The 16,858-nt window shown below is 38.2% G+C and overlaps 1 protein-coding gene across 12 annotated transcripts in view; it reads right to left on the reverse strand.

Moving 5' to 3' along the window:
- The window catches only part of LOC108700905 (breast carcinoma-amplified sequence 1 homolog), a 59,709-nt gene that overhangs the window by 19,098 nt on the left and 23,753 nt on the right, over positions 1 to 16,858 (reverse strand). For 9 of the 12 annotated variants that reach the window (XM_041576007.1, XM_041576002.1, XM_041576011.1 and 6 more), the window contains exons 5-9: positions 15,683 to 15,838; positions 14,880 to 14,942; positions 7,150 to 7,299; positions 2,945 to 2,980; positions 1,337 to 1,522 (exon numbers count right to left, since the gene is read on the reverse strand). In XM_041576007.1, coding sequence (XP_041431941.1) covers positions 1,337 to 1,522; positions 2,945 to 2,980; positions 7,150 to 7,299; positions 14,880 to 14,942; positions 15,683 to 15,838 — 591 coding nt within the window. The remainder of the gene's footprint in view (positions 1 to 1,336; positions 1,523 to 2,944; positions 2,981 to 7,149; positions 7,300 to 14,879; positions 14,943 to 15,682; positions 15,839 to 16,858) is intronic. The other 3 variants (XM_041576008.1, XM_041576012.1, XM_041576009.1) reach the window with 3 other exon arrangements.

The following is a 16,858-nucleotide window of genomic DNA, read 5'->3' on the forward strand; positions in this document are numbered from 1 at the left end:
ATCAAACACAGGATGAAAGAAAGATTTACACATTTTAACTCAGCTACACATTGGAAAGCCTTTGACTTCATCATCAATGACATTAGTTGACCTGGAGAGCATTTCATGTACACACTACACAACAAGTCCTAGTAATCTTCTTCAACAACAGTCACCTGCAGAGTGAACCATTGTAGATCTCCCAAATATTAATATATATGTTATATATATTTCCAGGCATTATCATATCGGTTTGTGATATCTCTCTGTACAGACTATGAGTAGAGGGCTGTTCCTGCTGAATTGTGCTTAGTACAGGGGAATACCTATGCTGCCAAAGTTTTATGGTATCTCTCTGTACAGGCTATGAGCTAACTTAGGGGACCGTTCCTGCTGAATTGTGCTTAGTACAGGGGAATACCTATGCTGCCATAGTTCTATGGCAGTGATCCCCAACCAGTAGCTCATGAGCAACATGTTGCTCACCAACCCCTTGGATGTTGCTCCCAGTGGCCTCAAACCAGGTGCTTATTTTTGAATTCCAGGCATGGAGGCAAGTTTTGGTTGCTTAAAAACCAGCTGTTCTGCCAAATAGAGCCTCCTGTGGGCTACCAGTCCATATAAGGGCTACCAAACAGCCAATAACAGCCCTTATTTGACATCCCCATGGAGTTTTTCATGCTTGTGTTGCTCCCCAACTCTTTTTTACATTCAAATGTTGCTCACGAGTAAAAAAAGCTGGGGATCCCTGTTCTATGGTATCTCTCTGTACAGACTATGAGCAAACTTAGGGGACTCTTCCTGCTGAATTGTGCTTAGTACAGGGGGATACCTATGCTGCCATAGTTTTATGGTACCGCTAACTTTAGGTAATACAATCATAATTGTAGGCGACAAATCAATTATTGGTAAGAAACTATAAATTAAATTGTAATTAGTCCATATGTGGTCCTCATATCTAGCTGCGATGTACTATTCTAAGGGTACAACAGCAAGAGATCTGTTAAAGTCTGAGCTCAGTACTTACCTCACTTAGGCAAATTGATTGGATATATAGTTCAATTAACTGAACAAATAGATCACTAAATTGACTAAATTGATTGGGTTGCTTGGGCAGATCTGGGTCAAACAAAAATTGGACAGTCACATGAGTCATTAGTTCGATTTCATTTTTAGCCAATCATCTGTTTTATTGCTGATTGTACCGGTTTCATATTGGCTGAATTACTTCACCCCTTTCGCATACACCCCTAGAATAAGGGGCTGGTAGGAAATCAATTAAACTAAAATACTGTAGATACTGTTTTGTGTGTAGTCAGAGCATTGAATTCACTGTGACAATGTGGATATTACCTACCTTTCTCCAAAAGGGCCTAGGTCTCGGAGTGGATTCCTTAGCAGCCTTTCCTTCATCTTTGGAAGCTGGTGCTGAGATCTGCAGTTGGACATTGGGTTCAGAGAGTATAGTGTCCTGTGTTAGTATCTGCTCAGGGGAGGGTTGCTCTGAGTTTATAGTTACTGCTACAGGCTTTTCCTCCACAACCTAGAACATATTAGTGGTTAGGAAAGGAGTTAGAAGTGAATTAATAGTGAGTGATTAAGATACAAATAAAAGTCAGTTAGAAGCACCTTGACGTTGGGGAATGAACGTTGTCTGTGGAGTTGAACTGATATAACAGATTTTGAGAATTTCTCTTCTCTAGAATTTCTTTTATTGGATGACATCACCATCCTGATGACATCACTGGCAAGGTCAACATAGTGGATCTCAAAAAACAAAGGTAACTGGGCAAAACGATTTTTATCCCTGATTATGTCTTCTGAATTTTAAAGGGGCAACATATAACATCTCAGTCTTTTCTTGCAGAACAAACTAGGGCAAACACCAGGGGGCACATTTATCAAGGGTCGAATTTCGAAGGTAAAAAATGTCGAAATTCGACCATGGAATTGGCCAAATTCGATAGTAGAACTTTTCTTTTTGATTTTTTTCAAACGATTTTCCAAAAAAAACCTTCGACTTTTTAAATCTTAGACAAATTTTGGTTCTATAGGTTCTAGGGGGTCCCCATAGGCTAACATAGCAATTCAGCATGTTTAAGGTGGCGAAGTGTCGAAGTCGAAGTTTTTTAAAGAGACAGTAGATTTTCGAATGGTCGAATATTCAAAGTATTTTCAATTCGAATTGAAGTCGAATTTGGCCTATTCGATGGTTGAAGTACCCAAAAAAAACTTTGAAATTCGAAGTTTTTCAAATTCAAAAATTCACTTTGACCCGTAGTAAATGGGCCCCCAGGAGATATGGGCACTTGCGAAGATGGCAATTTATTCATTTTGAGTTTTTCAAAACTTGATTGTGAAAAAAAAGCAATTAAACTAAAATAAAATTATTTTTTCTCAGTTGATGGCATTTTACAATGAGTGTGTTTTCTCCCAATTCTCAATAAATATTGCTCTTGAGAAATGTTGTACAGCTATTCTCGACATGTAAAACCCTTGAGAATTTTTGTTCATAATTCTTGATAACTGTTGAGAATTGTTGAGTAAGCTGAGTGAAGGAAAGATTTTATTGATGTAATTATTGGCTTGAATACATCTCGACAGCTTTCAGTTCACATGTTTTTTTGCTGACCAAAAGCTATTGATGATATTTGAGAAAAGTTGATAAATCTCAAAAGTTTTGATTTGCATGATAAAAATGATTTCTTCATGAAACTAAATTCAGTTTTCCATCTCTACCTTTGATAAATCTGCCCCACATGAAAGACTGAAATATAGAGGGACTGGAATTTGCTTGGAAATAACAATAACAGTCAACGATTTAAAAACACAGTTAAAGTTATAAACTTGTTACAAACATTAGGCAGTTAGAATGATTACAGATTTTTAAGTATTTTAAAGTAATTTAAAGTATTTTAAATTTACACATATTTATATTGACATATCCTATCAATTATATATTTACCTTGTTACCGCTTGTCAGTTCCTCTCCCTTTTTGGACTGTAATCAAAATTAAAGAATGTTAAAGTTATTTTGTGATAAATTCAACCTTTTGTTCAATTTAAATTTTATTAAATGTATTCAATTTTATATAAATTTGTTAAATTTAAATTTTGATAAATTCAACCTTTTATCTTTTAAGATTTGTAGCTGTTCATTCATTATTATATTAGTAAAAAAAAAAAAGAAATCTTTGACTAGCTACAACTTTTCATGGGGGCTTTCAAAATTTAAACCTTTTTAAGGAGATTTTTTAGAAATGAAAAGGCTCACTTTCCACATCTGAAAAGTACTAGAAGATTAAAAAAAAGATGCTTCATTCCAATAATGATACTTTGTGTTCAAATAGCTTAGAATACTAAGATATTTGTGGAAAATTAATTTGAAGAAATTCAATACAGAATTTTTTTTTTTAACAAAAATTAAATAAGTGCATATTTATAGGTTCTTTCATATAAAATCAAAGATAATACTTTGGTATTAGAAATACACAAAAAAATGTACCGGTAAACAAATATTTAAGAAATTAGAATTTAAGATTTCTTTTTGAGGGTTAATTAATTTTACGTGTGTCTTGAGATATGTGTTTGTGATAATGATGATGATGATTCATTTTCAGGTGAAGACATAAGTGATTCTCTCTCTTGCCATTCAAATGAATTAACTAGCTGACTGTATACATGCAGCATCACAGGATGAGAATGTTCTGAGTCAGTGTCTGGGGATATGATACATGATTTCTAAATTTAAGGATAGAGCTAATAATCTACACAGCAATAAAGATATTTATACAAAGCCTAACAGTGCCCCACTGTGGGCAAAGTTAAAACCAAAAAATTCTGGTTGCTGCATATCTCTCTCTCTTTCTCTCTCTCTCTCTCATCTATCTATCTATCTATCTATCTATCTATCTATCTATCTATCTATCTATCTATCTGTCTATCTCATCTATCTATCTATCTATCTATCATCTATCTATCTATCCATCTATCCATCTATCCATCTATCCATCTATCCATCTATCTATCTATCTATCTATCTATCTATCTATCTATCTATCTATCTATCTATCTATCTATCTATCTATCTATCTATCATCTATCTATCTATCTATCATCTATCTATCTATCTATCTATCTATCTATCTATCTATCTATCTATCTATCTATCTATCTATCATCTATCTATCTATCTATCTATCTATCTATCTATCTATCTATCTATCTATCTATCTATCTATCTATCTATCTATCTATCATCTATCTATCATCTATCTATTATCTATCTATCTGTCTGTCTGTCTATCTATCTATCTATCTATCATCTATCTGTCTGTCTGTCTATCTATCTATCTATCTATCTATCTGTCTGTCTGTCTGTCTGTCTGTCTGTCTGTCTGTCTGTCTGTCTGTCTGTCTATCTATCTATCTATCTATCTATCATCTATCTATTATCTATCTATCATCTATCTATTATCTATCTATCTATCTGTCTGTCTGTCTGTCTGTCTATCTATCTATCATCTATCTGTCTGTCTGTCTGTCTGTCTATCTATCTATCTATCTATCTATCTATCTATCTATCTATCTATCATCATCTACAGACATATAACAGAGAGTGGTTTGGTCAATGCACATTCCGTAGTCCCCTGTTTCACTAATAATTTAGTATGTATACAAGTGCATATACTTTCAAAAACAGGAGTTTTTAGTTACAAAGTTATGATCATAAAATTGGTTATTTACCTTTCATTTTTCATAGGCTGGCACCTTCTTGCATTTATTGGGATAAGTGCCTCCTGACCAAGGGATTAAACCTCCACCACTACTGGCTTTGTAAAGGAGAGAGAGACTGCCATGACCAATACACTGGTTCCACAGACTTAATGCTCCCGCGATTCTGGGTTTAAAGTTGGCCATAGATGCAAAGATCCGATCGATTGAATCATCGAACGATCGGACTTCACCATCTCCCGACCTGCCACTAACCATTCAGATCAAATAAAGTAGTAAAAGAACAGATCAGCCGATGTTCTGCCCCTGACAGCAATAGTACGAAAGTTATGTCCGACAAAAGCTAGTGACAGTCTCCCTCTGAAAATCGTACGATCAGCAATACACGCAGAGATATTACCCGCAGCCGACAGAAATCTATTAACCTGTCCGATCAACCAAACGACTGATCTCCGCCGGACGAAAAATGTCGGGACTCTCCACACACGTTCCGAAAATCGTACAAATCGTCGATTCGTACGATCAGATCTTTGCGTCTATGGCCAGCTTAAGAGCGTCTGTGTCTAACTTGGCCAGTTCAGTCGCACTTCCATTGTACTGACTTATTTTACTTAGCCGTGAAGTGCTCCCACAATCCATATTTTATTGTTTTTTTTGTGTGACTTAAAAGTCAAAAGTGAGGACATTAAGCCCTTGAATCCAGTGTTCAGGTCATGGCAGTCTCTCTCCTTTAAAAGCGAAACGCTGTAGGACCAGTTCCTTGGTCAGGAGACACTTATACCAAGAATTGCTACAACGCAGAGAGGTACCAGCCTATGAAAAATGACCACAGGTAAATAATTAGGTTGTTTACTTTGACCCTGTTTTGAAAGTAAATGCCATTGCATATATACTAAATTACTAGTGACCAGGGGACCAGGGAATGTGCATTGATCAGACGCCCCTCTTTTGTTTGTTTGTAGTTAACTTGACCAGATCAGTCGCACTTCCGTTGTACTTATATAATTAACACATCCTCTCCTTTTTATCTGTCTCTCTCTCTCTTTCTCTATTTAATCTCTTTCTCTCTAGTTTCTATATCTAGTTTCAATATCACGAGAATATTCAGAAGTGTTTCAAGACACAGAGGCATAAATAGCTAAATGAATCTTTTGGTCTTGCCCTTCAACTAGGGAGACAATGTTTTTTGTGTGCCAGGACAAGACCCTCTTGTTTCAGTAAGAGGTTTATTTGTTATGATCAGTGAGATATACAGTATGTTTCTCGATGAATTACTTAAATCATTATTGGATAAGCATTACGAAAATCATTAGGTTATCAATTGCATTGTTAATTAATTAATTAATTAATACATACCAGTTTAAAGGGATACTGTCATGGGAAAAACATATTTTTTTCCAAAATGAATCAGTTAATAGTGCTGCTCCAGCAGAATTCTGCACTGAAATCCATTTCTCAAAAGAGCAAACAGATTTTTTTATATTCAATTTTGAAATCTGACATGGGGCTAGACATTTTGTCAATTTCCCAGCTGCCCCAAGTCATGTGACTTGTGCTCTGATAAACTTCAATCACTCTTTACTGCTGTACTGCAAGTTGGAGTGATATCACCCCTTCCCTTTTCCCCCCCCAGCAGCCAAACACAAGAACAATGGGAAGGTAACCAGATAACAGCTCCCTAACACAAGATAACAGCTGCCTGGTAGATCTAAGAACAACACTCAATAGTAAAAACCCATGTCCCACTGAGACACATTCAGTTACATTGAGAAGGAAAAACAGCAGCTTGCCAGAAAGCATTTCTCTCCTAAAGTGCAGGCACAAGTCACATGACCAGGGGCAGCTGGGAAATTGACAAAATGTCTAGCCCCATGTCAGATTTCAAAATTGAATTTTTTTGTTCTTTTGAGAAATGGATTTCAGTGCAGAATTCTGCTGGAGTAGCACTATTAACTGGTGCGTTTTGAAAAAAACATGTTTTCCGATGACAGTATCCCTTTAAGTTATAACAAAGGCATGCACCTATGATAATATATAGTCAGAATTTCTGCCCGTTAGACTCCACCTAAAGGAATGCATCATGTAAACTACTTTATACAGACCTTACCCACTTACCCATCTTTTCCATTTGGATATTTAACAAGAATCGGTGAAGGCAAACACAGCTCCTACATACTACTGGCTTTAGGTTCCACCTACTTGTCTCAACCTTCTTCCCCATAATTTACTACCACTACCAAACCTTTGGGTATGAGTAACACATTGTTATTCTTAGTAGTAAAAATGGTAGTTAATGTTTTCAGTGGGTTGAAGGAACAGTCTAGAAACCCAGTATCACAGATGGTGCTTAAAGGAATATCCAGGAATGGACACCTTATCTGAGCTCCCATCTGTTGCAAGCCAGGGTTTCTAACTGGCCGTAGAGAATCGACAGACCTTGTGCCCAAAGAGTCTGCTTAATGTCCTAGATTTGGGGCTCTCGGACTTCTTTGTGCTCTTTGCTTCTGATTCAGCTGTTTGTTGCGGAAGGCTCTTTGCTTTCTCCTTTCTGGATGACGATTTTCGTAGTCCTCCATTTTCTTTTTTCTTTATTTTGGTCACATAGTAAGACACACAATGGCAACAGGTCACTTTGTGTGGATTTTCTACCAGTGCCAAGCAGGAGGCAATTGCAGGAGTTTCCAATTTATTTAAAAAAAAATATGTGTTTGTATTATAACTTCATACAAACAGACGTTGCTCACCAACCCCTTGGATGTTGCTCCCAGTGGCCTCAAAGCAGGGGCTTCTTTTTGAATTTCTGACTTGTAGGTAAGTTTTTGTTGTGTAAAAACCAGGTGTCCTGTCAAACAGAGTCTCCAGTAGACTGTCAGTCCACATAGGGGCTACCAAATAACCTATAGCCCATTGGAACTTTTTTTATGCTTGTGTTGCTCCCCAACATTTTTATACTTAAATGTGGCTCATGGGTAAAAACGTTTGGGGACCGTTCCTATAATTAAATACCCCCTGGCTTTTTAATTACAAAGATGACCAGACATGAACATTCAGCTCACAGTTGCTCCTTCTGTGGCCCAAAGCCCTGCAAGTAAATATCCTTTTTTCAAGGCTGTTCTGATTTGAACTGCTAATATGGAGAGATCTAATAGGACTGTTCCATGACAGTAAACAATGAAGCCCCACAGGGTTTGTGTGAAATATGGGAGGTCAGCCAGCTTTCAAACATTACCAATCTCTGAGCAGCTAATATGTTTACCATTTATGTATCAGAGCAATGTGAACATTTTACAGGTTATGGGACCTGTTATCTAGAATGCTGGATAAGGGGTCTTTCTGTAATTTGAATCACCATAGCTTAAGTCTATTAAAAAGAATAAACCGATTTGAAATGTTTTGCCTCCTATAAGGATTATTTATATTTTAGGTGGGATCACTCATGTATTATAAGGGATAATGTACCCCCTGCTTTAAATGATAAGGATATTAGAAGTCACTGAGGGGTTGTTCTGTGACCATATAAAGGCACAAGGCTGCAGGCTGAGTTATACAGGGAACTCTGAGTATCACTCATGTATTATAAGGGATAATGTACCCCCTACTGTAAATGATAAGGATATTAGAAGTCACTTAGGGGTTTTGTGACCATATAAAGACACAAGGCTGCAGGCTGAGTTATACAGGGAACTCTGAGTATCACTCATGTATTATAAGGGATAATATACCCCCTACTGTAAATGACAAGGATATTAGAAGTCACTGAGGGGTTGTTCTGTGACCATATAAAGGCACAAGGCTGCAGGCTGAGTTATACAGGGAACTCTGAGTATCACTTGTGTATTATAAGGGATAATGTACCTCCTACTGTAAATGATAAGGATATTAGAAGTCACTGAGGGGTTGTTCTGTGACCATATAAAGGCACAAGGCTGCAGGCTGAGTTATACAGGGAACTCTGAGTATCACTCATGTATTATAAGGGATAATGTACCCCCTACTGTAAATGATAAGGATATTAGAAGTCACTGAGGAGTTCTGTGACCATATAAAGGCACAAGGCTGCAGGCTGAGTTATACAGGGAACTCTGAGTATCACTCATGTATTATAAGGGATAATGTACCCCCTACTGTAAATGATAAGGATATTAGAAGTCACTGAGGAGTTCTGTGACCATATAAAGGCACAAGGCTGCAGGCTGAGTTATACAGGGAACTCTGAGTATCACTCATGTATTATAAGGGATAATGTACCCCCTACTGTAAATGATAAGTATATATACTGAAATATTCAATTTTAAGCTGGGGGCGTCACTATTTTTAAAAATTATCATCATTAGTCACGTGACATGTGATGTCACTAAGAAATGATTATAACTGATGATGTCCCTGTGCAAAATGTATAAAGATAAATAACATATGAATGGCTCTTGTGTATTTTATACAGTATATTCCCTCTGGTGCCTGGTCTGTTTCTATAAAGCCGGGCATGTGATATAAACAAGCTTTGTTTGGAGAGGCCAACGCCTTTCCATGGAACAAAGGAAATAATAAGTATGTGACAAATATTTTGTGAGACCTTTAATTTCAGCCCAAACATCTCCCTACAAGTGTGTAAATATTTTATATTGAAGATTTGAGGGCCCCGTCCTTAACTTTCTCTCTTTCTTAACTCTTTCTCCTCATTAGTTGGGTAGATCTGATCCGTTTCCATCCTACGTGGATAGTTATAATGTGGTACATTTTTCTCTTCGTAGGACTGGTCGCTTTACATGCCAAGTATTCACAAAAAGAAATTAGGATTAAAGTGGCGCTGCTGCTAAAAACTGGGCGGAATTGTATCTATTGTAAGTTCCGTGTAACATTACAGTAACGGGTCTCAACAATATTTTGGTGATTGTCAGGAAAACACTATGATATAGGTTCATTTTTAATTGTATAATATTATGACTTCTTCTGAATATTACACTTGTTGCTTATTGGTTTTGCAAAAAGTCATCTTGAGTTTGGAGTGAAACAGGGCAATTTTGGATGCACATCGCTATGTTTACCCAGAATGCAGCTTTTTTTTCCCACAATAACAGCATAATAATGGGAAGTTGTACCAAGTAGTATTGGCGACCAATGTGTACATTATCCCTTATAATATACTCTGTAGAACTCAGCCTGCAGCCTTGTGCCTTTATATGGTCACAGAACAACCCCTCAGTGACTTCTAGGGGCCGATTCACTAAGCTCGAGTGAAGGATTCGAATGAAAAAAATGCGAATTTCGAAGTATTTTTTGGTACTTCGACCATCGAATTGGTTAAATTCGTTCGAATTCGAACGAAATCGAACGAATCGAACGAAAAATCGTTCGACTATTCGACCATTCGATAGTCGAAGTACTTTCCCTTTAAAAAAAACTTCGACCCCCTACTTCGGCAGGTAAAACCTACCGAAGTCAATGTTAGCCTATGGGGAAGGTCCCCATAGGTTTGCTAACCTTTTTTTGATCGAAGGATTTTCCTTCGATCGTTGGATTAAAATCCTTCGAATCGTTCGATTCGAAGGATTTAATCGTTCGATCGAACGAAAAATCCTAGCGCTAAATCCTTCGACTTCGATATTCGAAGTCGAAGGATTTCAATTCGAGGGTTGAATTTCAAAGTATTTTTAACTTCGAAATTCGACCCTTATTGAATCTGCCCCCTAATATCCTTATCATTTACAGTAGGGGGTACATTATCCCTTATAATACATGAGTGATACTCAGAGTTCCCTGTATAACTCAGCCTGCAGCCTTGTGCCTTTATATGGTCACAGAACTCCTCAGTGACTTCTAATATCCTTATCATTTACAGTAGGGGGTACATTATCCATTATAATACATGAGTGATACTCAGAGTTCCCTGTATAACTCAGCCTGCAACCTTGTGCCTTTATATGGTCACAGAACAACCCCTCAGTGACTTCTAATATCCTTATCATTTACAGTAGGGGGTACATTATCCCTTATAATACATGAGTGATACTCAGAGTTCCCTGTATAACTCAGCCTGCAGCCTTGTGCCTTTATATGGTCACAGAACAACCCCTCAGTGACTTCTAATATCCTTATCATTTACAGTATGGGGTACATTATACCTTATAATACATGAGTGATACTCAGAGTTCCCTGTATAACTCAGCCTGCATCCTTGTGCCTTTATATGGTCACAGAACAACCTCTTAGTGACTTCTAATATCCTTATCATTTACAGTAGAGGGTACATTATCCCTTATAATACATGAGTGATACTCAGGTTCCCTGTATAACTCAGCCTGCAGCCTTGTGCCTTTATATGGTCACAGAACCCCTCAGTGACTTCTAATATCCTTATCATTTACAGTAGGGGGTACATTATCCCTTATAATACATGAGTGATACTCAGAGTTCCCTGTATAACTCAGCCTGCAGCCTTGTGCCTTTATATGGTCACAGAACCCCTCAGTGACTTCTAATATCCTTATCATTTACAGTAGGAGGTACATTATTTCCCATTTCCCTTCTGAGGATGATGGGAGTCTTATTTCAAATTTCAAAGTTTGAAATAACTTCTTTTTATTTCTAAGTTCATAATGTTGTGTTGCTGTTTCTCTGGGTCTCCGCTTTTGCAAAACCCCCAATGCAAATAGATATTTCGGGCTAGGCCTGCTTGCTTAGGTTCATGGGAAAACAAACAGGGATCCGCCTGCAGGATATGCAGATCAAGGCCCTTCTGTTATAAAAGAAATTTCACCGCCCTTCTAATATTACTCCCTGGCTGAATCTTTATTGCCTGAGTTGTTTGTAAAACAGAGGTAATTATAGACAAGTAGCTGGAATATCAGACACATGAAAAGAAAGAGTAAAATAAAAATATCACCCGCTCCCATATGATACAGCATCGCAGGTATATATATATATATATATATCCAGGCATATTCATTAGCTGGACTGAAAATATTTTAATTTTCTTCTATGCATCACATTTTTAATGATTAAATGTAAATGTAATTGCTCCTGCAGTATCGCTATTCTCTGTACTGCTGGTCCTGACTACTTGTAGCAATGAAACAGTAGCAGTAGTCAACTCATCTCCAGCCAAGACTCCAGTTCCCACAATGCCTTGCATGACTCTATGATTTTCCTTCTTCATAGGTCTGCTAATTAGTGATGGGCCAATTTGTTCCGTTTTGATTCTCCGAAAAATTGCAAGTTTCTCAGAAAAATTTGCAAATTTCCCCCAAAAAATTCACAAATTTATCAGAAAAATTTGCAAATTTCCCACAAAAAATTCACAAATTTATCGGAAAAAATTCACAAATTTAGGCAAATGCATTAAAGTTAATGGGCATCCTAATAATTTTGATGCGCAACAATGTTTATGCGCACAACTATTCTGACGTGCGCCTAAATTTTATTTGGTGCGCCAGGTTGTTTGCCGACAAATTTCCATGGCAGTTTCATGCATTTATTTGCCGGCGGCGAAAATTTGCACCTGCCGAATTTTTTCACCCATCCCTACTGCTAATGACAAAGAGTGCAAGCCATTGTAGGAACTGGAGTCTTGCCTGGAGGAAAATATATTGTTTCAATAGTACTTATAGTCAAGGCCAGCTTTTCATTCAGCAGCTGTCCGGTTTTCAAGATCAGCAATTTGGTTGCTAGCGTCCAAATCACCCTAGCAACCATGCATTGCTTTGCATAAGAGACTGGAATATGAATAGGAGAGGGCCTGAGTAGAAAGATGAGTAATAAAAAGTAACAATAGAAGTACATTTGTAACCTTACAGAGCATTGTTTTTTTTTTAGATGGGGTCAGTGACCCCCATCTGAAAAGAGTCAGAAGAAGAAGCCAAATCATTCAAAAACGATTAAAAAAGAAAAGAAAAATAAAGACCAATTGAAAAGTTGCTTAGAATTGACTATTCTATAACATATTAAAAAGTAACTTAAAGGTGAACCACCCCTTTAATACCATGGGTTCTGGGAAACAGCTGGTTCTAGGACATCAGGTTGCATCTTGGGTGCAAACATTGCAGAAACATTGTGTTACAAACTAGATGTAACCCATACCCAGCCCTAGTGGGCCCTGCCATTTATGCGACCCCAATATTCAAAACGTATCAGTTTTCAAGGGGGTTTCAAATGGCTTGATTGCATGCGGTGCTATAAGGTTCATTTATTTATTAGATAACATCTCTAATCTAACCAGTTAGAAATCTGACCAACGGCAAAAGCAAAAATATTATGGTTACTTGCATCAACCTTTCTTTATATTCCATGAAAATTCTGGTTGCTAAGGCTGGTCATTTTAGTAACCAGATAGCTGTTGAAAAGCCAAACAGAACAACCCCCCCCCCACAAGAACATTAAATCATTAAAAAACAAATAAAGGATAATAAATGAAGAACAATGCAGATTGTCTTGACACTGATGATATTGCCATCTCAAAGAAGTTATTGTTCCCCTTTAAATCACTAGTCCCACAATGCATCACTCCTGCCACAAAGGCCATTGAAGAGCAGAGACCTCTGTCCCCACATACAGAGAGGGATTCACTAATCAGCCCCTGTCTAATTACTCCAAACTGCCCCATGAGTAGGAAGTGGGTTGAGGAATTCCAGCAATTCTTTACAAGTCTATGAATTATATATGATGGCCTTGAGGGAAAGAATTATCCTGGTTATTTCTTAAATCACTTTGTTCAATGTACTTTGTCCTTAACAATGAGGAAACTGTTATTATTACTCTACTGGACATTCAGTATTAGCCTTATTGATAAATATTATTGTACATCTGGTGTGCCCATTGCTGAGCTGTCTGATAGTAGACATTCTTGGCAGTGTTGGACTGGCCCACTGGGATACCGGGGAAAGACCCGGTGGGCCCTCCTGCTCACCCAAACATTTGGCTTTTTATGGCTATGCCATGGTCATTTCCATTCCTATAGAATTACAGAGACTGGGATAGGGATAAATGATAGAATGGAAAGAGAAGAGATACTTTACAGATGTGATTGAGAATAGGAGGAAATCTAATTTGGAGAGTGGGCCAAGGTTTTCTGGTAAGATATTTGGGCTGGTGGCACGCGGTAAGATTTTGGGGCGTTTATTCGCCCAGCGACAAATCTCTTCTTCGGGCGAGTAATCTCCCTGAAATGCCTTCCCGCCAGCAAGAATCAAAATCACCGGGGGGATGACACTTGTATTGCTTCGGTTTTAAAAACGACTTAATGGCAGGAAGGCATTTGGGGAGATTAGTCTCCCGAAGAAGAGATTTGTTGCCGGGCAACTAATCTCCCCGGAATCTTACCGTCTGCCACCATCCTAAGGGCAGAGACACACGCACAGGTTCGGGGAGATTAGTCGCCCGGCGACAAATCTCCTCTTCATCGAGGCGACTAATCTCCCCGCACTGCCTTTCCGCCAGCTAGAATGTAAATTGCCGGCTGGATGGCACTCAGAGCACTTCCAACCTCGGGCGACTCCTCAAAACGAAGCGATCCAAATGCCATCTCGCCCGTGATTTACATTCAAGCTGGCGGGAAGGCAGTGCGGGGAGATTAGTCGCCTCGAAGAAGAAGAGATTCGTCGTCGCTGGGCGACTAAGAGCTGTGAAGACGTGGAATTGTCTCCCTGAATCAGGGGTACAGGCTGATACATTAGATAGGTATAAGAAGGGGTTGGATGGTGTTTAGCAAGTGAGGGAATACAGGGTTATGGGAGATAGCTCATAGTACAAGTTGATCCAGGGACTGGTCCCATTGTCATTTTGGAGTCAGGAAGGATTTTTTCCCCCTCTGAGGCAAATTGTAGAGGCTTCAAATGGGGTTTTTTTTGCCTTCCTCTGAATCAACTGGCAGTTAGGCAGGTTATATATAGACTTAAAAGATTGAACTTGATGGACGTGTGTCTTTTGTCAACCAAACTTACTGTTACTACTATGTTATACCAAAACTATTTAAAACTATGCAACCATAAAAAAATTAAAACCATGATTCTTGATCCTCATGATGAAATACTACTTTTTTTCTACCCCCCGTTAATATGAACAGGCTAAAAATGAATACTTTTGCATATTCTTTTTTTTTGTGCCCCAAAAAACGTAGAATTATCTAGTAAATGTCGAATTTCTATTAAAAAGAACAAAAAACAGGTGCCTACCTTATCGTCAGAATCTTTTTTTGACTCTTCCTCTGATTTCAGTACAGACTTGTTAGGAGAAACCTTTTAGGAAAAAACCCCCCCAAAAAACATTAGAAAAACGAGAAATAAGAAAGCCACGTAATAGTAATACAATATGTAATCAAATATAAAGTATAAATAAATAATGATATATACTATACATAAAATCTAAAATACTATATAAAGTACGAATAATATATATAACATATATACTAGAAATAAAATATAGAAAAGATATAAAATATATGATATTTCTTATTACAAAGAATAACAGCTGGTAGCAGAATTTCTAAAAATTTCTTGCCAAAAAATCCCAGGTTTCATCAGCTACGTATCCCCTCAACTGATTTGCAGTGAATAATAAAAATCCATCGTTTGAACTCGAATGCCCAGGTTTAGAGAATTAAAAAGGCTGGAGCCTTTATTTATTTTATTGTCCTAACATCATCAATGTTGTGCGAAATTTGCAAAAAAAAAAACATTTGTAAAAATTTCCCTTAAATATTTTTTTTCATGACTTCATAATAAATCCGAGAAATTATTTTGAACTTCTACCTGTTGTATCAATAACTGAATCCCCATTCCTGTTTCCCTAATCATCAGCCCAAAACCCGTTTTTTTGTAAGTGAAGATGCTCCTCAGAAACCCTCGACCTTTATGTTTTGGAGGAGTTTCGGTAACGATCAAGCTGTGTAATCGACTCAATATCCGGATTCCGTCCTTAAGCTAATAAGGAGCAGATGTGAGCTCTGGAAATCTACATGATGGTCTTTAAATCTTACCAAGGTTTTGAAGAAGCTCATGACTGGATGGGCCTCTGGAGATGGAGGGGCCGGAAGACTTGCTTCTAGAGTAATGGGGCTGTTGTGGTTCTCCTGGTTCGTCGTAAGCTCAGAGCTGAACTCTTTACCAGCCTCCTGGTTGAATTCATCTATGTTCTGCAAGGGAAGGAGCAGTGAGCAGCCAGATACTGTTTATTTAGCTTCACAGCCGTCCAAGAATACTACTTCTCCTTCTCTCATTCCCTCTCGCAGCCCTAATTCCTCTCATTCCTCATCCCACACTGCTGGAACAATGGCGCATTGACAATTCATTGTTTTTTCTCCTTTACTCTCCTCGCTAATATATTCAGAGTTTGCAAATGGTTAGAGTAACATTTTGTGCTCGGCCACACAGACATGCACAGATATGGGGCAGTCCCACAGCCTTCAAAACAAGCCCCCCTTTCTTTCTGGACTGCTCACCAGTTGTTAGATGGGACACGTGGCTGTGTTATTGGGTCAGTTCTTTCAATGGCTAATTATCTGCACACAAAGTGCCCATTTTCTTGCACACTGTTCACTGACAAGTGCTTGCTCTGGAATATCATGGTGCAAGGAACTCATATAGATCCCTAACACTCCAAAGCCCCCTTTTAACAGCTTAGCAGGTTAATGCTTGGGGTCTGACTTGCCAATGTTTTATTTCCCCTATGTGTACTGATCATTAGAGATGAGCAAATCACTTGTAATGAATAAATTCTAAGGACTCTATAGCAGGGTGACTCAACTGTTACCCCAATGTTTCTATATATCTGTAACCTTGTTATGAGCTAAGGGGGCCCAGTCTGAAGGCCAGTTAGGGTGAGATATGGGGTGAGTGTTTACTTGTACCCTAGTTACCCCTGGAACTATAGCAGGGTGACTGTTACCCCAATGTTTCTATATATCTGTAACCTTGTTATGAGCTAAGGGGGCCCAGCCTGAAGGTCAGTTAGGGGGAGATTTGGGGTGAGTGATTATTTGTGCCCTGGGTACCCCTGGAGCTATAACAGGGTGACTGTTACCCCAATGTTTTTATACATCTGTAACCTTGTTATGATCTAAGGCAGTGATCCCCAACCAGTAGCTCGTGAGCAACATGTTGCTCTCCAACCCCTTGGATGTTGATCTCAGTGGCCTCAAAGCAGGGGCTTATTT

Source organism: Xenopus laevis, chromosome 9_10L (assembly GCF_017654675.1).
Source record: "Xenopus laevis strain J_2021 chromosome 9_10L, Xenopus_laevis_v10.1, whole genome shotgun sequence".
Taxonomy (NCBI): Eukaryota; Metazoa; Chordata; class Amphibia; order Anura; family Pipidae; genus Xenopus; species Xenopus laevis.